This window comes from Ricinus communis, chromosome 5, assembly GCF_019578655.1.
Source record: "Ricinus communis isolate WT05 ecotype wild-type chromosome 5, ASM1957865v1, whole genome shotgun sequence".
NCBI lineage: Eukaryota > Viridiplantae > Streptophyta > Magnoliopsida > Malpighiales > Euphorbiaceae > Ricinus > Ricinus communis.
In genome coordinates this window covers 1,206,326-1,233,277 of record NC_063260.1, presented here as the reverse complement: position 1 = coordinate 1,233,277, position 26,952 = coordinate 1,206,326, and the positions used below count along the sequence as shown (strand labels likewise).

The window sequence follows — 26,952 nt, the reverse complement described above, 5'->3', positions numbered from 1 at the left end:
ACAACCAAACAACCAATTCTTTTTTTTGAAGAATTTTATTTTTATTAAATTATAATATCTCAACAATTATTTTCTTAGTTATACTCATTTTTTATGTAAATACTTTAGATGTGAGTGTTGTATTCTTAAATTTATAAATCTAGTCTTATTATATGTCAAATACTCTTAATTCAATTTTTCAAAAATATTTTTTATTAAACTGAAAAGTACAATCTAAACTAAGTTAGAATAATTTTTTCTTACATTATTAATTTACTATTAAATGACTATTACACAATGATTCATTGTTCTAAAGCATAATATATTTTAAGTAAATTGGATTTTATTATTTATTATAAATCTATCTTTACCTAGAAAATAACTTTTTTAATTAAATTATGATTTATTTTATTAAAATAAATAAAAATACAAATAATATTATTATAAACTGCCAGAATAAAGAATTAGTATCCTATTATAACTGTAGGGAATATAATTATTAATAAAATTAAAAATTAACCAGTTAATATTTAAACTTGGGAAAAATAATAATGACCATTGTATTTTTTATTTCATTTAAGTAGAGGGCATTTTCTTTTCATTTTAATATAATGGCAAGATTAATAGAGCGGGAAACTAGTATATAATTACAAACTACAGGGAAATTAGTATAATTCTGAAAAGTAAGAAACTGACTAGTGTAATATGTTAAATCTGAAGGGGGCAAATAATAATTACTTAAAAATATACTAAGGACCTAATTGAGGTTTATTCCGGACTTCGTTAATACTCAAAACAACCGCCGAAACAACACACTGTCGATCATCTCCGGTCACCATCCACGGCGATTTAAGACTTTATTCTGGGACTTCTACTACCTAATACCATCTATTATTGACACTTTTGAAAGATGGTTGGTACGTATGGATTTCTCTATTAGAAATTTACATTTTCTATTGTTAGTTTCAGCTTTTGATATTTTTTTGTTTCAATGTAAAAAAGGGGTACAACCGGAAAGAGAAGAGAAAGTATCGTTAGAACTCACTGAAGAGATTCTGCAGAGCATGGAAATCGGCATGGTTTTTAGAGATTATGTGATTATCTTCAAACCCTAATCTTACTACATCTGTTCTCTCTCTCTCTGTATATATATATATATATATATATATATATATAAAATTAATTTTTGGAACTAAATTTTGTACAGAATGGTAGAATCAGTTCAATGGATTTTCACAAGACGTCGAGTTATTTAGTAACTGCTAGTGATGATGAATCTATCCGTCTTTATGATGTTTCCAGTGCTGCGTAAGTCACGCATTTCATTATTTAGTTTGTTAAAACTACGAAATTCAATTCTGTTGAGTCAATTCTCATGCTTGGAAAGGTCACTGCTGGCAGTTTGAAAGAAATCTAAAATGACATGAATTGAATTCTTGCAAATTGTTTTATTCCTAACTTGGTTTTAAAACTTCGCATATGGGTTTTGCTTGATGCACTTATGGGTTGGCCATTGTGTGTTCAAATGTTAAACATTTGACACATGTTCACTGCTATTACTTGGAGGCATGTAGCTTTTTAAGCCTTCTATAACCTACAAAGTAGTGACATTGTGAAGTATCTGATATATGTAATAAACGGTATGTCTTTTAATTGCTCTGCCCAGTTTATGTTAGTAATGTAAATTATTTAGATATTATTTGTTCCAATTGCAGATGTTTAAAGACTATCAATAGCAAGAAGTATGGGGTTGACCTGGTATGCTTTACTTCTCATCCTACAACTGTTATATACTCCTCGAAAAATGGATGGGATGGTATGTTTATGACAACGAAATACTCATTTTTAATAAAATTTTATAGTCTGATCATATATGTTATTCAACTGCATCACAATACTCTGTTTGGATCTTAAATTACATTTATGTGATTCATTGGTTCAGAATCTCTGCGGCTTCTCTCATTAAATGATAACAAGTACTTGCGGTATTTTAAAGGTCATCATGACAGGTTTGGTTTCTGATGCAATGACAATATTTATTCATACTTTGAAGTGATAGCTTATGTTGGTCATGTCTGTGTCATAAAAGTGACATTTTATGTAATGCTTAAAGGGTCGTCTCACTAAGCCTGTGTGCTCGTAAAGAATGCTTCATATCGGGTTCTCTTGATCGAACTGTTCTTCTTTGGGATCAACGAGCTGAAAAGTGTCAGGTTGATATCTTGAGATGTACCCACCTCAGAGAACATTTGGTATCCTTTTTTCTCTAAAGCTGATCTTTCATGTGTTCCAGGGTCTTTTACATGTACAAGGAAGGCCTGCTACTGCTTATGATGATCAAGGGCTAGTATTTACAATTGCCTTTGGAGGATTCATAAGAATGTTTGACTCTCGCAAGTATGAAAAGGTTAGAATTTTACATGTGAATGTATGAAGGGTTAGCAATTATAAAATTTGTTTTATCACTTTCACAATTATTTGTCATGCACTTAAATTGTTGAAACTCAAATCCTTTTAGGGTCCTTTTGAAATATTTTCTGTTGGGGGAGATGTATCTGATGCGCATGTTGTAAAGTTTAGCAATGATGGAAGACTTATGCTCCTCACAACTGTGGATGGGCACATTCATGTACTTGATTCATTTCGTGGCACACTTGTGAGTTTCCAGAACTTAAAAGTTTTCAGACAGATGTTTCTCTCTTTTTTCCTATTTAATTGATTTAAGATCTTGGTTTACTGCCTTTGATATGCTTCTATTTTTGCTATTGTATTAGTTATCCACATACAATGTGAAGCCAGTTTTAACCAACTCTACATTAGAGGCCTCTTTCAGCCCTGAAGGAATGTTTGTTGTGTCAGGTACTGCATCAGCCATCAGTTTCTTTGAGAAAATAACTTGATTTTCCTTAGCTTATGTTGAAATAATTGTGCATTGAATACTAAGTAACTTCTTACTAGTTATGCAAGTAGAAGACTGAATTTTATGTCACAATAACTTTGGTTTCCTAATCATTTGTGGCTTTTTGAACAAAGGGTACTGCTGAGACTCTATTTCCTTAAAATTCCTGGCTTAAGATTAGTTGTCAATGGCATTCCAGTGCGATATAAAATGGCATTTGACTTGCTGTCAAACCCAAAAATGCTCTGGCTTTTACCTATTGTGTCTGCTAATAAATTCTTAGCATTCAATATCTTGACAGGTTCAGGTGATGGTAGTGTTCATGCTTGGAGTGTAAGGAGTGGCAAAGAGGTACCACAGATCATTTTCTTGTATTTCATGGTTATCACCCTCTATCTCAATAAATCATCATAGTTCGTATTTCCAGGTTAACTATTGCAGAGCACTATCCCTTATTTCTTAGACGGTACATAGGCTGGACAGTGGAATATAATTTTGAAATTGCAGATCATTTAAAATCCCTTGAATGTCTCATGTTGTCCCCTAAATTTATTAGCTTAATGTTATGAAGTACAACATTGACTAAATACCAAAATCTTGAGTGTTAGAACCTTTTAATGCTGATTCCTAATGTACCATTAGAAAAAAGACATATAATTGATTCATTTAGGGGCTGAAGTGAATGTATTTTCAGTTGGAGGTCTTAAAAACTGGAAAACTACTTAATGCCTTTGACATTTTTTAAGCCAAGAATATTGGAAATGATGACTATAATGAAGAACCAAATAGGCCCACAATAAGTATGGTTGTGCTTTATGTGATTTATTTGGGATTGACCAGCCATTGCTTAAGATGCCTGATGGTACTGAAGAGTTTCTTGGTTCAGTCATCTATTTTACCCTCCCTTACTTTCTCCAATCACATGGTAGGCTGTGGAGAAATCAAGAGGGAGCAACATAGATAAGGAGTGTTATTATCATTGTTATTTCTTGTTGTATAAGCAGAAACTTGTATGTTTTTCATCAATTACTAAAACCATTTTAGTATCAACCTCTCAAACAGACAGAGTGGATGCAGTTTTGTAATTGAACACATAAAATGTGTATAACACTTATTAACTTTTATTTTCTGTCTTCTTAATCAATTAGTATTTTGCTAGTTAATAGATGTGGTTTCCATGATATCTAGGTTGCAAGTTGGATGACTTATGAAACTGAGCCTCATGTCATAAAATGGGCCCCTGGAAGTCTTATGTTTGCAACTGGGTCTTCTGAGCTATCATTTTGGATTCCGGACTTGTCTAAATTGGCAGCTTATGTTGGAAGGAAGTAGAATTTAGCCGTGATGCCCCAAAAATTTCAAGCATTAAGCAGTATGAGGTTCTCTCTTTTAGATGAACTTATTGGTGAAAATTACTGCCAAAAAACTTACGCAAGTATATTTTGTTATTCTTCCTCTGTCCCTTTAGATCGGGGACATTTTTGTCCTCGATAGAAATCTAATAGACCTGTATGTCAGGTTGTAAGGATCCAGTTGCTTACGGCCTGTATAGTGTCAAATGTAAAACCTCACATCATCAAAGGTGCTTTTGCGGACAGACATTGCAGTTCAGGTATCAAATAGCAACTCTCTACAATCTTTCTGACCTTTTGATCATCTGGTTTTACATGATGTAAATATCAAAGCAGGCTACCGAAATGCAATTAATTGTATCTTTATATTCCTAATGTCAAATAATCTCCCAATCTACTACTTTTGACAAGCATCTAATATGCAGGCTTATCAATGCTTGATCGTGAGGGTTCATTCTGTTAATGGCCATTTCTAGTTGGCAAAACGGCAAGGTCCTTTGTTGCCTTGAAGCTCCTGTGCATGTATTTATGTAGCTAACCCTGCATGTGTCGACGGGTGCTAAGATAGTCATACGCTTCCAATTTTCAAACTTTCAACTTTCCGGCGCCTTTCTTTTTCTCTTTTATTTTCATTACATAGAGCTTAATGCACTGAACAAATTGGCATCTTTTAGCCCATGCATGGTGGCATCAGAGACATATAGATGCTTGCAATTCTCCTCTATCTATGGTCGTGTGTTCCCTAAGGTTATATTGCGGCCGCCATTGACTGCAGAACCACAGTTCCGGTCTTGTTTCAGTAAAAAAAAAAAGGTTTTCTAGTTGTGAAGTGTATGTAGAGCATATCATTTGATAGAACACCAACTAAAGCTTTGAAATGTATATGTAGCATCTGCCTCTGCATTAATAGCAATTCAGAATGTAAGTTGATCTTTTCTTTCTTTGTACTTATTTTAGCGGGGTAATTACTGGCTACTCCTGAAATTTGCCATACTGCATATTAACGGGTTGTCACTTAAAACTTTCATTGAAACATCTCTATCTTATGTTATGTTAATGGTAACATTTCCTTTCTTCAGATTCTAGGTTAATCTGCCATTAACGTTAAATGACATATCTGCTCTTTTATATTCATCAATTACTGTCCACCACCACCGTTACTACTCCCAACAGCACTGCCAATCTCGTCTTTTACTTCTCTTTACAATTTAAATGAAAAGAGAGAGAAAAAAAAGAACAAAAGATTGAACTTGAAAAAAGAAGTAACCCAAAAGAATCAAGAATTCAACAAAAACTGCAAGTCAAAAGTGAATAAATCCGAATTCAAACAAGATCTAGGAAACATAAGAAAATATTAAGCAGTGAAGATAAAGATCAACAAGTTTCTGATGTGCAGGATCCACAGACGAGGCAAGCACAGAACATACGCTTGATGATGAGGAAAGAAGAAGATAGATAAAGAAGATAAACTTTGAATTGCTTTATTAATAATAATAACAGACTTTGAACATGAACATATAAACAACTTTGAAAGCTTTAAACAAATATACAACTTTGTAAAACTTTGAAACAGAAGAAAAATATAGACTTACAAGAGGAGTTACAAGATTTCTCTCTTTCTCTCTACTCACTCTTTTCACTCTTATCTTTCTTCGTTTTGATGAGAACAAGATAACATAAGAGCTTATCTCTCTATGCTGTCTACTTCAAGTTCTGAGATCTTCTTTGGAGGTCTCCTCTTTATATAGAGGTCTCGGAGCTTTGGATACCTTTCACGGGCTTTGGATGCTTTGGTTAGTGGAGTAGAAATGATTCCAGTTGTTTTCCACTTGTCTTTGAAGTCTTTCGAGTCTTGTGATAATGGCAACCACCTTTTGAGAAAGTTGTCGGCCACGCTTTGAAAGATTCTTTTGCTTTTTGACTTTTTCTTTGTCTTTTGTCTTTTCTTTTCTTTTTTTTTCTTTTTCTTTTCTTTTCTTTTTCTTTGGGCTTTTGATATGGGCTTTAAGCCCATTACTAAGATCCTTGGGCCGCCGTTTCCGGTTTTCAACCCATGGGCTTTAGCAAGGAGATAACCTTATGAATTTTTGAATATCCCATAACAATCGTCTCCAGCTGAACCATCCAAATCAAATGCAGCAGTACTGGCACTGGAGGAGGATGATGATGATGCTTTGGATTTGCCTTTGGAAGAAGCTGTTTCAGACAACTGTTTTATTAGTTGTAGGAAATCTTCCTCTGTCTGGGCAGCAGCAAGCTTTGGAAGGAGAAATGACTTCTGTGCCAAGAACGTTGTTTGTTCTTTAGGGGGAGGCAAGAAGCTATTTTTGGTAAGGAAGTTTTGAATGGCTTTAAGGGACAGTTTGTCCTGGTGGTTGAATTTGTCCCACCATTTTACTTTGAATCTTCGGATAAGTGTAATTTCACCATCTGGTAATAGATTGAAGTGAAAGTACCATACACATACCCAGGGCAAAAAGAAGTTTGAACAGAATAGAAGAAGCGGAGGAAAACGCCTTTCTATTGAGTTGGGTTTGTAATTTGCTTTGAAGAGATTGAACAGGGGTAAGACCTCTGGAATGATAGTCTCAGGGACATTACCGTAGTAATTCCACCACTGTTTGAACCAGTAGGGGATTTTGGAGGTTTGGATAAGACTGGTGTCGAAGTAGAAGAGCCAGGAGTGGCTTCTTCCTTCATTTAGAATGAGAAAGGTATTGAACCAGGCTTGCTGGTAATCCCAGTAAGTGAAGGAGGTGTTTAGATTTGAAGGGTAGGTTCTTTTGATAGAAGTTGGAAAGGAACGAGGGGAGTGTAAATCCATACCCCAATCAGACTGGTGAAGGATTCTTTGGATTGTGCATGATGAATATGCAGGGTCTTTGTGGGTTTTGTCTTTTTTGAAATGTTTAAACTTTGCGGAACCAGTAACCTCGAGGATTGATTGGTAGTAAGTCTGAGGCTTTGAAGTGTTCCAGGGTTTGAAAAACCAACTTGGAGGGAAAATCTTTGAAACCAGTTTATAGGGGCTTTCTGTACAGAATCCTTCCTCAACTGTTAAAACATTTTGAAAAATTGGTTTTTTCAAATATTCATTTGTTTTAAAACGTTTTGATTGAGTCAAAACAATTTTCTAAGAATTTGGTTTTGAAAAACTGTTTGAACTTTGAGATAGATTTTGAGGGAAAATCTCTATCTCGGTATTTTGAAAAGGGATAGAAAGTATACCTTTACCCTTTGCAGAGGAGGAGGACGACTTTGGAGTCGCTTCTGTCTTTGAAATTATTTGCTTTGAAGATGGTTCGGATAGGGATTGAACCATCTGCCTTTTATATTCTTCAATTCTTTGAAGGAATTCAGGGTCTTGCTGAGCAAGCCATTCCTGAATTTGTTGGGCTTGATCAGCTTTGGAAGGATCCATTTGTTGTTGAACTGGATCTGGTTGAACAATTTCCTCTTGGATAATTTCAGTCCAGGTCCTGATAGGCTTTGAAGAAGAAGGGAGAATTTCCTTCACTGGGCTTTGAATTTTGGCCGGCTTTGAACTAGCCGTAGACTTTTCTTCTTTGGACTTTGATTTTCGTGGCATTTGTTCACTTCTGTTTTTGCAAGAATTCTCTAGTCAGAAAAATAGGAATAGAATTTGATTCTCCTCGAATAAATTCAATTTCAAAATAAAAAACAGACAGAATAGCTTGCCAACGGGCGAAAATATGTTTTGAAGCAATATTTTGGACATCTTTTTGTAAAACTTCTTTTGCAGACTTGCAATCAATCCTTAAAAGAAATTTTTGATTCAAAAGATCGCTTTGAAATTTTGAAATACAAAGAACTATCGAAAGGATTTCCTTTTTGATAGTAGAATAATTCTTTTGAGTATCATTCCAGTGAGCAGAAGTAAACTGGACAATACACTCTTTGGAATTTTGAACTTGCTTTAGAATCCCACCATATCCTAACTCTGATGCATCCATTTCTACAATCTTAAATGCAGAAGGATCAGCTAGATGCAGGCATGGAATTACCAAAACTTGTTTTTTAATGCTTTGTACTATCTTTGTATGCTGATCGGTCCAAGGAGGGGGGTTTTTTCCTTAGCCTATCATGCAGGGACTTTGCAAGACAGTTTAAATTAGGATAAAAATCCATAACATAATTTAAACTACCAAGAAATCTTTGAAGTTGAGTTTTTTCCAAGATTTTATCTGGAAACTTTGAAGTGAAAGCAAGAGATCTCTCAATTGGAGTAATTGTACCCCGAGAGATAGAATGACCAAGAAATCTAATTTTCGTTTGAAAAAGAGATATCTTAGACTTTGAGACCACTAAACCATTCTTTTTAACAACATAGAAAAATATTTCTAAGTGTTTAAAATGTTGTTAAATGGATTTTGAAAATATTAAAATATCATCAATGTAGACAATGCAGAACTTTGAAAATGGATTAAAAATGTCATTCATGATCTTTTGAAATTCTGAAGGAGCATTTTTCAATCCAAAAGGCATCACATTCCACTCATATTGACCGAATGGGACTGTAAATGTCGTTTTGTATCGATCCTTTGGATCAATCTGGATTTGCCAAAATCCCGATTTCATGTCAAACTTTGAAAAGATGAATGCAGAATGCAGTTTTTGAAGAAGATCTTTTTTATTGGGAATAGGATACCTAATCCACTTTAAAGCTTTGTTCAAAGGTTTGTAGTTGATCACTAGCCTAGGAGTTCCTCTTTCTATCTCGCTATTCTTATTGACATAGAAAGCTGCACAAGACCAAGGTGATCTAGACTTTGAAATCAAACCTTTAGACTCAAGATCTCTAATCTCGATTCTACAATGGTTTTCTAAAGACTCATTCATCTGAATGGGTCTGGCTTTAGTAGGGATTTGCTTATCTGAAAAATCGTTTTCATATGGCAAATCTACCATATGTTGCTTTCGATTTCAAAAAGCATTTGGAAGATCAGAATAGAGTTCATTCTCAATTTTATTTGAAAATCAGAAATTTTTCTTTGAATAAAATCATTTTGCAGTTGATCTAGGATTCTTTTCAAACCCACATCTTGTTGAAGATGAGAAAGATGGGTCTGTTTTCCTTTGATCAAAGCATTGATTTCAAAATTGTAAATAGAATGGGCTTTGATGAGATTCAAATTTCTCTTTTTTGGTTTTTCTAAAAAAGGAAAAACAATCTTTGAATCTTTAGCTTTGAAAATGATTCTAGCAGTTGTTACTTTGAAGGGAGTTATCAAATTGATAAACGGAGTCCCTAAAATAACAGTTTGCTGAAGATCCTTTATAAGAATAAAAACATTCTTTAAAGCAATATTGTTATTAAGAATTGCGGCTTCAGTTTTACTGGCAATCTTAATCTTTAAAGAATTGGCTGAAGTCAGCCTTTCTTTTGTTTCTTGATGAAACCTTTTAGGAACCAGTTCGCAGTTGATACAATTGAGGTCTTCTCCTGTATCAAACAAGGCGATGGTTTCTATCTGGAAATCACCAGGGAAAACAAGCTTTATTTGAATCAAATATTTTCTTGAAGTAATTTCCTTTAAAACATTGATAAAGTTTTCAGGAACATTTTCAGATACTTCAAGGTTTTGAAAATCATTTTCCTCATCAGAATCACTATTCTGCTTGAGGATCAGGCTTTAAAGCAAAACAGAATCATTTTGTTGTTTTTCTTTCAACTCTTTGAGTTATGTTTTGATGGTTTTAATCTCCTTCTGGAGTTTCTGAACAGTAGGAAGAGGGTTTTTCAACTTCTTCCCTTTGTCCAAAATCATAGTAAGATCATAAGTATTCTTACTAGAAGAAGGAACTAGAGATTCAGTTTTTAAAATCTCTTTTAAAACTTGTTTTTGAATAAAAGGATCACTAATATGCTTTACAGCTTCAAGAAGAGCTTCTTGTTGCCTAGTGAGCATATTAATGTTCTTTGAAGAGCTTTCTGAATTTATCTCAGAACAATCAGTTGAGGTTTTGATTTCATCAATTTGAAATTCTTCCTCACTGTTTGAGAACTCTGATTCAGAAGAATCAACTAGAAGAGCAGAAATTTTTGCTAAAACTTCTTCTTCTATTTGGAGCTCATGGAGTCTCTTTGAAAACTTACAATACTTTGAAGTATGGCCTTTCTTACCACATTTAAAGCATGTAATTTTTGAAAAATCTTTTTTGGAATCTTTCTTTGGAAATTTTGAAAGAAATTTGGAAGAAGACGGTTTTTTATAGAAATTTTCCTTGCTTTTAGAAGGCTTTCTATATTTGAAAAATCATTTCTTTTTGAAAGATTTTGAATAAGAATCAACTTTGCATTTCCCTTTGCAACTAGACACGGGCTCTATTGGGTTGTATTCAAACGTTACGAAACTACCTAGTTCTGCCCTAGTCTTTTTCATCTCCCATTTGAGCTGTCTTTGAAGCTTAAGGTCATGACAAATCTTTAATCCTTCTTTCTGGGTTAGACTAACTAACTCACCATAAGTGTAGAAATCATAAGGGATTTGACCGTTATGGGCTTCTCTTATGGTATTCCTAACTCTTTCACCTAAAATCTAAGGTAAACCGGCTAAGAACTTTTCTTTCCAGAAAGGTTGGCTAGAATCTTCCCTAAGCATGACTCTGGTTAGGAAAGTGTCTTTGTAACTTTGGAAGTTGCTAAGCTTCTTACAGGTAAGGTTGCTAAGGAGCTCGGCATTTTTGTCTTTGAGCAGAGAAGGGTCTCCTATGAAATGAAGGAAAATAGTGAGGATTAGAGTTGACACTGCATCCTCAATTGGATTTCCTATTTCATCTAGAATGGGAGTTCCTTCTACTGTGGTTTGGATAGCACCTAGGATTTGGAGTTGCTGTGCTTGAGTGAGATGATAATCCCACCATCCTTTAAGCTGGCCAGAAAATCCAGCTATCAGGAGCTCAACAATGGCTCTATCGGAGGTACCACTTTGGGTTTTATAGGCATTGGCTGCCATGGTCATCTGTTGCAAGAGACCAAGGATATTGTACTCAGACATTCCATCTATATTCCATTCATAGACGAAAGAGGCATTGAATCTAGACTGGGTTAGGATGTTGTTCCTATTCTCAATTCCTAGGTCTGGAGCAGTACTCCTAGGAGTATTCCAGGTCAATCTAGGGGTTTGGATTCCCAATCTGTTGATATTGAAGGGTTTTTGAATAGGGCTTTCAAGCTCTGAATCATTAGACTCATCGCTTTGGGCTTGTCCTATAGCACTGATATTCCTACTACTTTGAGGAGTATCTGGTACTAGGTTTTTGGATGACTCAGAGGTTGCTAATCTACTTAGCTGTTCTCTGACTGCTTTGGCAAACTCAGTTTGCTTTTGGAAATGGTCTTGGCTTGGCTTTGTAAGCTGATATGGCTTAAAAACTGAGTTTTTAAGCTTTTCTGACTGGTTCGACACATTTGGTTGACCAGTATTGGGGATTGGAGAGGTCACAACTACAAGAGGCTTTTGAATATGGTTTTCTATCCTAACCAGTTGCTTTTCTATAGTGTTTAGACAGGTATTTGAGAAATTGTTTTGCTGAACAATGTTCTTGACATTCCTATCTAGGTCTTCACTTACCAATTTGTAGGGTGTAGCCTCTATCTCACTCTCTCCATAAGGAATGGTTATCTTCCTAAGGGGAGGATGTTCCGACTGGACAGTTAGATTTTCTCCTACCTTTCACTCAAGGGCTTTGTTCCTTACTGTGACAGGACTAATGGTCTTATCCTTAAAGGGATAAATGATACCATTTTCTTTGCAGTAAATTTGAAACCAATCAAAAAATTTGATTTGGGCTTTGTTTTGAATGCAAAATTGATAGTATCTTTCTTGTATACTATCCTTTTCTTTTAAAAAATTCTTAAAAAACCAAAATTTTTTAAGATGGTTTTTCTTTGAATAGAAATCTTCATGCAAGAGTTTTTTATCAATTTCAAACTCTTTTGAAATCATGTTGATCTCTGCTTCAAGGTTTTGGGTTATGGCTGATGGTGATGGTGAAGATGGGGTAGAGGTTATCTCTATATCTTCGCCATCTTTCTTTGGATCGATGTAAACCGTCAGGGATATTGCTTTGGTAATCAACATTCTGAAGTGTATTTGGAACATCAGATGTTGAAAATCTGGGTTGAGTTTGAGATGGAATTGGTTCTTTGTAAGGAGCATAGATAACAGAAGGTATTTTGGATACCCTTCCAATATCTATGGTCGAGGTTGAAGAACCATCATCAGAAAATCTGAAGGAGGTTGATTTTCTGTTGAATGTGATCTTTACCTTTCCATATGGGTATTGGGCTATGTGTTTAAGGTTTGTGTTTGGTTCTGTTTACTTTGGAGATGTAGGTTGGGTTGCACCTTCAAGGATCCATTCTTCTCGAAGTGTAATGTCTTTCCATTGAATGGTTTTTGGAATAGTTGCGTTGGATTTGGATAGATCTGTTTGTAGGAACAGCGTTTCTCCTTTTGGTGAGTGAAGTTTGTGTTTGGAACCAAAGGCAGAAATCATAGTTTTGTAATGAATTTTGAAAATTAATGCTATTGGAATAGATCCTTCAAGCATTTTGTAATTGTGTGTCTTTATTTGGAGAACGATGCTCTTTAAAACATTTTTGTCGTTTAAAGAAATCGTGATATTTGGAAAATAATTGAAAGAAATAGGTCCTTTATTGAGACTCGACTCAACAGTACCTAACAAGGAATCATAGAAATTTGTAAACCTAGCATCCTTAAGGACTCCTAATATGGAAGTATCTAAACCTTCTCTGGTAAGGGGCTTTATTCCTACCTGGACTAGGCCTATATGGATATACTTATAATCCTTCTCCATATGCTTTTGGAGGGTCTTTGGATTTAAGAGATAAATTTCTTCAAAAGGCTTTGAAATTTGAATGTCTCTTTCTTCAGTTTTGATTGTAAAATCAGTCTTGAAAAGAGGGAACTTAGAAAACTCATAAATTTGTTTCTTTTGGACTTTGGAAATTTTCCAATCATCTATATGCTTTGAAAAATCTTCAATAGTGATTTCTTCACTATTTACTAGACCTTTGTACCTCGATGATTCAGAGGCAGAAGAATTTGAGAAAGAAGAAGATCTACAGAAGAAAGGTTCTAAATTCATTTTAAAATAAACCAAAATAACTTTCTAGACAAGCCTGGACCACAGCTCTCAGCTTTACTGCCCTGTCCGTCGGGTCTTACTACTGCGTAAATAAATTAAAACTCTTTTTTTTTTTTCAAAAAGAAAATTAAAACTCTTCTAAGCTGTTAAGGTTTGATCAGCTAGAAGCTCGTTTAATAAATGAGTCATATTCAAACTAGATGAAATTAGGCTTGTTAAGCTAGCTAGTTAACTTGTGGATTAACTCGTAAAATATGTTGTTAATAGTTTGTTATTTAATTTGTAATTTACTTATCATAAATGCAAAATATCTGATTAAACTTTTTTGTTAGAATAAAATCATAAATTTTAGTAGATACAATCTTTGTTGTAACTATTTTATTTAATAAATTGATGAATATAACATAATTTAATTTACAATTTATATTTATAAAGTTCATCTAAACTCGGCTATAAGTTTGGTAAATTTGATTCGGATTCGGTTCAATACTAAACGAACTAAATTTAAAGTAGTCAAAGTTTAGCTCAGCTGAGTTCAATTATATTTTATGTATTAACTTTTATATTTAGTTAAAATTAATTTAAAAAATTATTTTATTACGAATGAATTTTTATATTTCATGTATTAAAAAATACTGTAAAATCACTTTAAGTAAAATAAATTGTATATTTCAAATAAATTATAATAAAAGAATTCATGAAGAAAAGATTAAAAAAAAATGAAATGATAAAATTGAATAGTGATTTTTATTTTACACAATGCAAGTTGAAAATGAAAAATCCAAATCTAATACATTAATTCCACTCGAGATCAATTTTATCTTGAAAACAAGATGCATGATAGAGTATCGTAATTTATAATGACGTAAATCTTTTAATGTTTTTATATATTTATTCAATGAGATAAATTTTAAATTAAATTTATGTAAAAAATTTAGTATATAATTATATGTAAAATTTATTTACTAAAACTTCTATGTAAATTGCTCAAAAAAATATTTTATGTAAATTTAATTTAAATTTAGTTAATTTTCTTTAAATAAATATATAAAATGAGTCACATTAAATTAAGACACCCTATAATTTACCTGAAAACCATAGCTTAAGATAGAGTATTGACAACAAAATGAAGGCAACACCAATTACATAGAAAAGAGAAGCAAATAAAAGTGTCTCATAAATGAAGTTGAGAATAAGTTGACAGTTGATTCTCGATTAGAAGATGACAAAGGAATTAGTGGAGTTGAGGATGGAATATTAGGGTTTTGTCATTGATCCTAATGTCATGCTCAACTACCAAAGTTAGTTATGTTTTGTTCATACGATTTTAAGAATATTTTCATATACCCATAAATTTAATGTGTCGATTGAACTAGTTTTCAAGTACAATTTTCTTTTCTCAGTTGTAATTAAGAAAATGTATTACTTTCCTCCAAGGTTCACCAAGCTATTCTTAGTTTTTCTCTTTTTACATTTTTGGAAAGGCAAGTGATAAAACATGGGGTGCAAGAGAAACCAAAAAGACTGATGGTGGCGGTGTAGTGGTATGGATGATGGAGGAGATGTACATTACAGAAAATGGGAGAGATTAGTGATGGTAACAAAAGATGGTAGTAGAAGGTGGTGAAATGATTTTGTATAGGTAAGAAAATATGGGAGGTTGGTTGTTGGTGGTGGAGAAGGTGGTGGTCAGAGGCAGACATGGTGGTCGCAGTTGCTGGTCGAAACTTTAAAATTTTGTAAGTTCAAGATTTTGATTTGAATTCTATTGTTAGATTCAAAAGAGGATGATAGATAATTAGAAAGGTGAAGAAAAGTTAAGGAAAGTGATGCTTTAATATAAGATTTTTAATATATTTTCAAAAAAACAACTTATTTAACTAAAATAATTAGAAATCTGATTGAAATAAAAAAAATTAAAATTTTATAACTAAAATGAAACGAAATGACTATTTATATCTTTATCTCAATTAATTTGTCACACTATATTTAGTTAGTATAATGGAAAAGCAATTATACAAGCAATGGAAGAAACAATTATCGTTTACTTTGTGTGTAAAGTAAGTAATCCATACATATAAGTAGAGAAATGATTCCACCATTGTGAAGTAAACCTTTTGCATTCAAAGTTTTATAGTCATGTGAAAAATTTGTCAAAAAATATTAAAAATAACGATTTCAGACAAACTGAGTATTTTTTAATATATTTTTTAAAAAATTAACCGACTTAATTAATATAATACTACAAAAATCAGAAATCACCCCTACCTTAGTCTAAGAAATTAATTTGCCACACTAGATTTAGTTAGTATAATAGACAAGCAATTTTACAAGCCATGGAAGAAATGATTATCATTCACTTGGTGTGTAAAGTAAGTATTCCATAAATATAAGTAGAGAAATGATTTCTTCACTTGTGTATAAACTGAGCATTCCACCATTATGGAGTACACATTTTGCATTCAAAAATTTATAATCATGTGAAAGATTTAGTACTTGCATAGAAATATAAATATTGAGAAACAACAATTTCAGATGAACTGGGCATTCTTTTTCTAGGAACTAAAAATTTTAGAGCATATTCACCAACTCTTCACTCATTTCCCTGAAAGCCTCAAACTGTATGTATAATAATAATCTTTTTGCTTTTTAGGGTTGAAAAGAAGGGAGATTAAGAAGGCATTCACTCATTGTCTAGTGCATAAAAAGGAAACTATGTACAACAAACATGCGTATACAGATGGCAGAAACTTGAATATATGCAAGCTGTACTGATAAAAATGGCAAGAAAACCAACTGGGTTAAACCCTTTTAGAAACCCTTTTCATAAAATTGGCTGAAAAATAATGACCCATGTCATGCTTCAAATTTCTAGTAAAGGACATTACGTACTTCAAACCTAGAAAAGGTTTGAAGATTTTGCTTGATCCACAGCTATATCTCTGTGCTATCTCCTCTACCAGGAATGGAAGCAATATTGTCTGCAGAATTTTCTTTTTCTTTTTCTTCTTCTTCTTCTTCTTCTTCTTCTTTGTCTTTCCATAGGTAATTAAATGCCCTTTAAATGCTATGAAGTGTGAAATTTTGTCAAAGTAAATTAAGGGAATACATCCATTCAAAATCTTGTTGATTGGGACCTTTCTGATTATGAAAAATCTATTCACATTATTTTTGGCCTACATTAGAGTCGGGAGAAAAATAAAATTTTTGAGAAACAGAATAATTAATTTCTGCTTCTTGAATGCCTGTGTTCACATCATCACATCTAATATTTGCCGTCCAAATTTATTAATTTTCATAATAAATTTCATGGTATTTCTTTTAGGGAAAAGGCTCAATTTCGCCCTTAATGTTTATAGCAGGGAGCTAATTGGCCCCTCAATAAAAAATTTATCCAATTAAGCACGATTCGTGCCAAAATCGCATGTTTTGGCCCCTCCTTAAACGGACAGCTAACTTGCCTCTTCTTTCCCATTAGTACCTACTGATGTGTCAAATAAAACACACAAAAATGCAACTGTAACCTGATGTGTCAACATCTTTACCTTAACAGTAATAGGAACCCTAAAATATCAATTTGTAAAATTAGAGAAATTCCTCTTTAAATTTTAATTACACTTGCTTTTGTCATTAACAACTTTAGTTTTAGAGTGAAAATATTTTCATCTTCGTCGTCAACATCAAGAATAGTGAGGAGCAATATGGAACTCTATTATGAGGGTGAGGTTAAATACTGTAGATGTCGAATAAGAGGCTGGAGAGTGAAGGCACCCAGATGAATGTCATGGACAAGTGACAATCCAAAAAGAAGATTTTATAGATATGCAAATTATGAAGTAATTATGTGCTGAGTAATGGGTGTAATAAAATTAGAAATAAGATTTGAGTAATTTTTGTGTGTAAATTGCAGGTTAAAAGCTATGGTTTTTTTGAGTGGCACGATGAGCCTATAAGTGAGAGGTTAAAGGATTTGCTCAATTTACTCATTAAACCATTTGTCCGCAAGCGTTTTGTTTTCCTTAATCTTACAAATAGCCTGTAATCTAATTTCCTCTAGTGTACTGACAATTTGTTTAAATCTTGCTTCCAAAATCCAAGCATTACAATTTTCTGCAATGTTGTTATCTACCATATATGAACTGCATTTGTTTGAGAAATATGCTCTACACCATGTATGTGGAGGGTATTTCATCAAGTCCTCAGCTCCTTTTTTGCTATATTACCAAGCAACTCCAAATTTACCTTGAATTCTTCAATATAAGTATTCCAAGCACACACCAAGAAATTCGTCTTCAATTCCCCTCCTCTCTATTTCTTACTCCTGTTAAAGTATATATGTCTTGCACAAAGTCTATGCTCAGCTCGAGTCAAAACATTCTTACTAGCATTAATAAGTCCCTGAAACATGTTGCAATAAGTATTAAAAGTTGATCCATCTATATAACCCCAAAAGCAAATTAAAGCATACTAAATATACACAGCCCAATAGTTATACAAAACTCAAATATCAAATGGAAGCACAATAATTATATACAGCGAAAAATAACCTAATAAGCAATTAAAAGATAGTTGAAAGTGGCATAACTTTTGCATGTCAGACATTACTGTCAACTTTGCTCATCTTCAAGCTCCAACTCCTGTCTTAACCAGTACAGAAACCAACTCCAGTTGTTGATGTTTTCTTTATCAACGACTGCCCAAGCAATGGACACCATTTGATCAGCTCCATCTTTTCCAACTGCAATTAACAGCTGCCCCTTGCAAACTCCCTTTAAGAAGCAGCATCCAGTCTAATGATTGGTCCGCAGCCTGACATCCAGTTCTTTTTACAAGCATCAAACAAAATGAACATCCTCTTAAACACCCTCCTCCCGTTGGTCAGCTCTTCTTTACACAGTTCTATTTCTGCATTTGTGCCAGGGTTGCTTCTCTTCAGGGCAGCAGCATATACTTCCAAATACTAAAATTCCACCTTATAGCTCCCATCCATTTATGAGATAATCATTTTCTTAGCCCTTTTGCACTTGGCCAAGCTTACATTCACTTTTAGAACTTCTTCAGCCTCACTTTTCATATCTTTCACTTTAAATATTGGCTCCCCGTATACTTTATTCCTGAAATGTTTGGCTAAAAACTTGGCAGTTGCACTTGGCACCTTAAAGTCCCTAAAACATCTGTGTTCAGCCCTCAATGTTTTCATAGACAATCCAGGATTTCTGCCATCTTTAGAAATGAAGAGCAAAAAGGGGCAACCTTCCTCATTAACACACCTCACCCTAAGTCTAGAAGGTTCATTAAGGTTAATCTTCAATTTGTAGCCAAAGGTAACTCCATATTGAGCTATGGCATCTCTTGCCTCAGAAGCATTAGCAAAGGTCATTCCTAGTAGGAAATGACCTTGACTATCATGTCTATCATACCTTACTATGTCCATATGAGGAGCATCAGATTTTGAGGCACTAGATTCTTCACCACCATCTTGTCCTTCATCCTCTTCATCATTGCTCACATATCCAGCATGACCTATATTTGTTTACTTCTCTACAGAACAGTTATATGTTGTCTCATTCTAGTCTATATTTTCACTCACATTCCCTGCCTCATTGAAAATGGCATAGCTCCATTGTGTAGCTATGCTAATATTCACTTTTGTAAAGCCCTCACCTAATTGCTCACCCCTATCTCCTTCATTACCTCTCATACCCTCATCAGCTCTAACAGGGCCCTCTAACATTACAATATTAGGTAAAATAATCAGTTTATCAACTTCATGATCTGCACATAAGTCTATTTCCCACACCCAAGTATAACTAGCAATGAAATCCAATACTTTCCTAATAGAACTGTCATCTTCGACCAGAAACAACCATTCCTCCATTTCTTTCCCAGGTTCTAGAACAAAAATGTTCCTCAAAGTTATAAAACCTAGCACATTCCTGTGTCTATACATAATACCACTATAAGACATATAGTCTATATCAAAGTCCTCCATAATATCAACATCACCATCAATATACTGAAGTTTTGGTTTCAACACCCATTTACCACCATAGTTAAATCTCGAATTAACTCTGTTTTCCATGCTGTAAGTAAGAAAATAGATCTATCACCATCAAGCATAAATTAATAGACAAATTTATTAATTACTTATTTTTTAAAAAATTTCCTAAAAAGCATACAATAAAGAACATGAGGACCCTTTTTTTCAACATTGACTAATAGAAACCCTAAACCTTTTTAGCAATACGGTAAAACCTTTACACTAATAAAAAATGGCTATGAACCCACATGTGGGAATCTTACTGACTTGTATTTGCAGATGTAACATAAGTGACCCCCACGAAGTCACACTAGCTTTCTTCTTTTCACTTGAGTTTTTCCTTCTGGTTCATTTGTAATTTCACTCTAGCTTAAGGCTTCAACGACATTCTCTTCAACTAGGGTAATGGAATAGGTTAGCTTGTTTAATTCTAACAATGCCGTTGTCAGTTGTTATTACACCATCAACCATCATTTATTATAGGCGGTTTAATTTCCACCCAATTGTCCAAATAACAGTTGATGTGGCGCACACTGGGACCCAATTTGTGTGTTTTACTTGACACATTAGCGAGTACTAACGAGAAAGAAGAGGCAAGTTAGCTGTCCGTTTAAGGAGGGGGCAAAACATGCGATTTTGGCAAGAATCATGCTTAATTGGACAAATTTTTTGTTGAGGGGTTAATTAGCGCCCCACTATAAACATTAAGGGTAAAATTGAGCATTTTCCTTTCTTTTATAATTAATGAGAGAACGATGACTCAAGCTTAGGATATCATTCAAATTGAGATAGCTTAATAAAATTAAGCTAAGTTTATTCATGCAATTTAATGCTAATTTCTAATTGCACGTGAGTCCTTTAAGGAACACTTAAATAAGTGTTTTATGAAATATAAATTGTAATAAATATCTTCATTATTCTATTACTATTAAATTTCAAGAATAAATTGTAATACAGAGATTTAAAGTCAAAAAAAAATAAAAGGGCAGAAATTTAAGGTTTAGTGGAGGAAACTCAAAAAGATTATTTAATACTCTCATTATTAACGAAGCTTTTTGCACGCGCTTAACTACTGTTTAATAAGAACTCGGTATTAATGTAAATAAATTAACATTCAATATTTATGAAAATGTAAAGGGTTAGTCTCAAATAAAAGGAAGATACTAGAGATGTATTTGAAACATAGCTTAAATAGTAATAGTATTTATTCTCAATAAGTAGAGATTTGAGTTCAAATTCTTATTTTCACACTACGCCATTTAAAACATATATAAAAAATAATTATCTCTACTATATAAGATATAGTTTATTGATTTTTATAAATTATTAGAAAAATGCAACTGCATATTTCTATAGGTATGAGTTGACACTATACATATTTTAAATTTTTTATTCTATTTTATCTAATATTATAATAAATTTATTTTAATAATTATATATATTTAAATTTTAAAATTAATAAATATATATCTATGTAGACATAAAAGTATTCGGGCAGAGTATACAAAACTTTTTCATTTCTTTCTGTTTTTCTAGGTTTTTTGTATTATGGAAGATACGTATAAAGTATTAGGGAAGATTGAATGTGATTGGATGAGAACATTGTAGAAGGTGTAGAGTGGCTGGGATTAGGATTATGATGGTTTGCGCCGGTGGTATGATTGGACATGCACATAGGATTGTGTCGGATCTATGGACCCGATCCTGCCACAGGCCCCCCTTAGGCTCCTCCGAATAACTAATATACTACCACGGAACTTTGCATCCTCACTCTTGCATTTATTTAGTTAGTTTCTATATTTGTTTTTGCATTATATATAATATCAAAATAAATTTTTATATACACCTATTTACCTACATTTTGTTTTTCATTTAACTTCTTTTAAATTAAGCAATAATTTATTAATAGATTATCAGTTTTATTATTTAGCCGTTAGATAAAAAAATACAGTCTAGTTCTTATAAAATTCTAAATTTCTTTGATAATAAAATTATATTAAATATTTTTTTATGCAGTCAGTCCTTCTTACATATCACTATGTCAATTATTTTATAATTTAACGTATTTTTATTTTAGAGTATGTGATTTATGTTTTATCATTTTGGTACCCTGTTAATATAACCGTTAGCAAATAATAATCAAACTACACAACACTATTAAGAAATTCTGACGTGCAACGCAATAATCGTTGTAACACCCGGAATTTTTATATCTTTAATAAATGAGTTATTTTCTATACCCAATTAGTTTGAAATTTTAAGAAATTATTCAAGTAAAATTATATATTGAAAAATTTTGGAAGAAATTATAAAGGATGTTTTTATAAAAGAATTTTGAGTTGGAAATTGATTATTTAATTTAATTGTGTGTTAGGACTAAATTGGAAATTTATTTTGGAATAAGGATTGAAAGTATAATGTTATTTTTATGGGGTTTTAATGGAAATTTGTGAGTTTGGTATTTTCGTAAATAAATATGTCGGTCAGGGGTATTTTTGTAATTGTGTATTTTCAATAATTTGGATTTGGCCCAAATTAATTAGTTAAGGGCTTAATTGAAAGGCTAAAAAAGAAGTTTGAGGGACTAAATTGTAATAAGGAAAAGTTCGGGGGCCTAATGTCGATATTGAAAGAAATGGAATCGGGGAGAGAGAAAGGAGATCGGGAGAGAGAGAGAGGGCGATGGCCGAAGAAGAAAGGGAGGAAGGCGGCGGCGTGCGGCGTCGGTGACGAGCTCCGGGGGCGCGGAGCGGCGAGCGCAGCGGCGGCGGCAGCAGCGGCTCCAGCGGTAGCGTGAGGCGACGAGAATCGCGCGTGTGGCAGCGGCTTCCAGGCGTGTTTCCGGCGTTGTTGGCGGCCGAGTCGGGTGGCGATCGGCTCCTCTCGGCGAGAGCTTTCTTTTGGCAGCAGTGGCGACGCCTGTGGTGGCCGGAGACGGAAGATCCGGTGGAGAGAGAAAATGGTGGCAGCCGGCGTTTTTCAGCTTTTCCGGCGAGATCCGGCGGAGGAGGGATGATCGGAGGACATATCCCGACTCTCCTCATCTCAAGCTTCGCGATGGCACCAGTTTCGTGGCGATCGGGCTTCGTTTGCAAATCGACGGTCGAGATCGTCCGCAAATTTCTCCGGATGGTCGGGTGTCAGATCAGAAAATCGGAAGCAGGGATCGTCATCAGCGCGTCGTTGTGAGTCCGATGGTGTGTTCGGATCGTCGATCAGACTCCGGCGGCTGGAGGCGAGTCGACCGAGCGATCGAGCGTCTCGGTAATTATTTTTGGCCCGTTAATTTTGGAATTCTTGGTTTAAATTGTGTCTATTGGATTATATTGAGTATTTGATGATTTTTGTGAGTCAAAAATAATTATCTGTCAGTTTGCCTGCCCCGTATTTTGTGCTGTGTGGCGGAGTCGGGAAATAGTGAAGTTTGGGGACCCGACTCCCGTTGTTTAAATTGTTGGATATTTAGAGTGTTTTTCTAGCAGGTCCTGGAACCGTTTTTACGAGGGGTAATGTTCGTGTTGTAGGGGAGGTTCTGCCGAATTTTCGGTAGTTCCTGAGTCGAGATTCTTAGACAGTCAGTCCTAGGAATCTAGACCTAGGATCTATTGTAATTGTTTCATCGTTTTGATAAATTGTTTTCCGTGTCTAGATTGTCAGTTCGTTCGGCTCGCTCCTACCGAGGCACCGGAGCAGAGCTAGGAGGTCGCCAAACCTGTGAGTTAAAGTCATTTAATCTTTGCGCTATTGCTAGTCTGATTCTAATATGCTATTTAGAATTTGTGCTTAATATGATTATTAGTATCGCAAGATAAATGATTTCACTTGATTATTAATATTTGAAATAATATAAATATTATTATTAGTATGTTATAATAAGATAAGCGTTATTATTTTTCCCCTCACAAATTGCACGTTGTTTTACCTTAAATCTTTAATCTTTATTTCGATATGTGTTGGTTGAATTCATCAGATAATGATATTTATTATATGTGATGATTGCGAATTGGGAAATGTGGCTTGTAGAACATGCCGCCTGATGGGTTACATCAAGACCGCGTGCGCACCGGTAATGATCATGGACATGTAATAAGATATTTATGGGTTTGCCCTGGTCGAGCATGGCTCTCTGGGCTGATTTGTGTAAATTGCCGGAGGTAAGGTCCCTGGTCGAGCATTGCTCTCGGGGCGCCAGTCTTATTGGATTAAGAGAGCCGAATGGCTACTAAATTTCTTATTTGGATACTTAAGTGACCAGACTGGAGGTAAGGTCCCTGGTCGAGCATTGCTCTCGGGGCGCCAGTCTTATTGGATTAAGAGAGCCGAATGGCTACTAGATTTTGGGGTTTAGGGTTCTACCGAGCCACTCGTCCCGTAAAAGTAAATATATATTTTTATTTATTTATTTATTATGGTATTTGATTATAATGTGATTTGTATTTACGTGCATGGTTGATATTTTGATTCGAATGATTAATATTTTATGTGAAGGAAATAGTAGGGTATGATTATAGTATGATTTGAATAATCTATGTTTTCTGAGAAGAAGCAATAGTCCCTAGATTATTTGATTTTAACTCACTCTAGACCGAGTCTCCATTTATGTTTTTTTTCAGGATTCGTGGATCGTTAGTTCTCCATGACTCTTATTCAAGAACTCCTTCATCATCGGGTGATGTATTGATTTGGTATGTAAATTGGTAAATTTTAGATTCTCCGCAGTAGTAATAGTAGATGTATCAGTTGTAAATTTTCTGAGTTTCAGGTCTCGCCTAGTTCTTCTGGCAGACCGATTAAATTATGTAAAATGTAGCATTTAAGATAATTTGTGGCTTTATTAATATTAATTTGAGATGAGATTTGTTTAAATCAGTGAGTGTCAGGCTTACTACGGGTTTCGGTGGCCTTAAGCCTACCCATTCCCTAGTGCCGGTCACGGGCCCACGGGTGGGGTCGTGACAATCGTTGTTCTTCCAATTGTCACGTTAGCATCTATTAACGGTGTATTGCAATTTGACTGTTATTTGCTAATGATCATACTCATAAAGTACCAAAATAATAAAAAATAAACCACAAATTTTAAAATAAAAATATGTTCAACCAAATAATAATTTGGTGAAGTTTTTCTATTTTTCTAATAGGCTAAGAGACACTCAATTATCTAAATCTTAGAGAAAGTAGAAAACATTTCTCATTGATTTCACTTATAAAATTATGTTTATAGTTTATTTTTTAATAAATGATTACTCTATAATTTATTAGTACTATACTAATAAATACATTAATACTGTTTGTTAATGCTCATGTACCTTTTCCAATATATTATGTGGTTTTTATTTATGATACTTTTTAATTGTTATTTCATAATACAGTGTTGTTTAAAAAAGACCACATAAATTCGAATAAGGATTGAACCATTTTTTTTTGTCATTAAGAATTTCTCATTGGGATTTTCTTTGTCATATTTTTTGTTTTATTTTTAGGAAAATACATAAATAGCCTCCTTTATTTGTCTAATTTTAGAATTGATCTCTTAAGATGAACTTTACTTTAATTGGACTCCTCTTTTTTACGGGTTATGCTTTTTAACCTTTTTCACTAACTATTGTTAATGTATGTTCCTTAATATGGTTCAAAAGCACGTTTACTGAAATGTTTATGTCTTTTGAAAAGTTTATTAATAAATAATAAATTGAATTAATTTCGAAAAAAATTAAAAAAGCTTACTTATACTCACTGTATTAGTATTAGATATATGACAAAATCAAGTTGAATGAAATGGAACCCTAATTTGACTTTCACCCAATATTAATTGTAACCTTTAACAACAGTGAGAGATCAAGATTGTTCTTATTTTCTGTGGTGCTGCAAGATCATTTAACAACAATTAGAGAGCAAGACCTCCCAACTGTGATACTGCATTTGTAGTGTGGTGGAGCTGCCCTCAAATGTGCTTCCCGACGCAATATTTTCCACGATTTCAACAATTTCATCAAACACTATGAAAAGAATGGAGAAGAAGTGTGAAGATTTGAGCTAAGTTGAATAGAAAGGATAGTTGGTTGTGATGGAATAAAAGAAACCCTAATTGAATAAATTGGGGATTTTAAAACCCATTTGTTTTCTTATTTTTAAATTATGGATAATTTTATTATTATACATAAATGCCAGTCAGTGAGAAATTTTATTTTCTTATTACTGCAACTAGTGAAGGAGTTAAAAAGCATCACACATGGAGTAGAAAAGTCTAATTGAAGCAAAGTTTAATTTATGAGACCAATTTTAAAAAGAGAATGGATCATTTATGTATTTTGTTTGATTTTTATTGTTCTTTCTCTATTATTATTATTATTATTATTATTATATGCATAAACCTTTTTATTTTTATATTATTTTTGAGCTAAAAACTACTAAAACTTGAAGGTAATAAGTATTCATATGCCTACTCAAAAAGTAGGCTACTGCATTGGTTATAATTAAATAAAAGAAAATAAAAAATAAGTGACTTAATGGAGGCTCAAATTTGAATAGAAAAAAGAGAAAAAGGCCAGAAAATCCTGTGGCTTAATCCGCAAAAAGTGGGGGGATTGGTAGAGTGGCTCTTCTCACTTCCCCGCATTCAAATTTTCGTACTTCGGAATTGATTGGTCGGTCAATCATTTCTTTTCTATTTTTATCTTTGGGAATGAATCGGTTAAAGGTTCGATTATTAGTTTAATTAGTTCGATTGGTTGAATCATTGATTCCCCAGAATTTGTTACTTCTTAAAATGTCATTTAATTAAATAATAAATTATTTTTATTATATAAATTTGATGTATATATCATAATAATTAAAATAATAAAAATATATATATTAATATATTATATATTAATATTAAATAATTGATATAAATTTCACTATTTAAAAGTAATGAATATTCTTTCTATTTCATACTAACTGTCTCTTTTTTAAATAATTTTTTTAATTATTTGTCACTTTTATATATTCAATGCTACATTATTTTTATTTATTTTATCCTTTTTATTGAAATAAATGTAATAAATTTTACAATATTAATAGAAGAATGATTTAATCTAATTTAACTAATTTTTTCTTATAATTAAGCATATTAAATGCTTATTAATCCAAATAAACTATTAAAAAATGACAGTTATTATAGAATAAAGAGAGTATATGTCAATCATCTATCGATTAGATGTATAATGAAGACATACACCATGATTGAACATGAATTTTTCCTTAATTAAAGGCCCAACAATATGAATTTATGAAAAGATTTTGGTCCAAAACTTTTAAGATTATCAAAGTAGACTTAAATTGTAAAGTTGATTTGATACCTGAATTAGCATTCATGTGGGTATCGTTGTTAGCTGATCTAAGTATTGGATAGATAAGTATTATGTAATAAGAAGAGTAGTTATGAATTCAGGACCTAAATTGGTAGAAAAAAACCGACAACCTCTTGAGATTATCCTGTGCTTGAGAAGTAACATATTTAAAGGATCTAATTAATTGAAAAAGTTCTAATTTCCTTTGTACATTGGACA

General features: G+C 33.2%; 1 protein-coding gene across 4 annotated transcripts; it reads left to right on the top strand.

Annotated features, from left to right (window-relative positions):
* Nucleotides 1-737: 737 nt before the first annotated feature.
* On the top strand, nucleotides 738-5,177 carry LOC8263846 (protein ANTHESIS POMOTING FACTOR 1). 4 transcript variants are annotated; one of them, XM_002530688.4, is made up of 13 exons: nucleotides 738-896; nucleotides 982-1,073; nucleotides 1,187-1,287; nucleotides 1,695-1,795; nucleotides 1,922-1,988; nucleotides 2,093-2,192; nucleotides 2,273-2,386; nucleotides 2,498-2,635; nucleotides 2,754-2,838; nucleotides 3,180-3,229; nucleotides 4,067-4,250; nucleotides 4,397-4,490; nucleotides 4,656-5,177. In XM_002530688.4, exons 1-11 carry the CDS (start codon nucleotides 890-892, stop codon nucleotides 4,208-4,210), a joined length of 999 nt encoding a protein of 332 aa, XP_002530734.1. In that variant the 5' UTR covers nucleotides 738-889; the 3' UTR covers nucleotides 4,211-4,250; nucleotides 4,397-4,490; nucleotides 4,656-5,177. The 4 variants fall into 4 exon arrangements, with proteins under 4 accessions (XP_002530734.1, XP_015581815.1, XP_015581816.1 ...); XM_015726329.3 differs by having other exon boundaries at nucleotides 4,067-4,257; XM_015726330.3 differs by having other exon boundaries at nucleotides 4,067-4,283.
* The last annotated feature ends 21,775 nt before the right edge of the window (nucleotides 5,178-26,952 follow it).

Coding starts and splice junctions, on each gene's coding strand:
- LOC8263846 (XM_002530688.4), top strand. Junction 2,193..2,272: donor AACGAGCTGAAAAGTGTCAG/GTTGATATCTTG, acceptor CATGTGTTCCAG/GGTCTTTTACATGTACAAGG. Junction 3,230..4,066: donor GTGTAAGGAGTGGCAAAGAG/GTACCACAGATC, acceptor CATGATATCTAG/GTTGCAAGTTGGATGACTTA.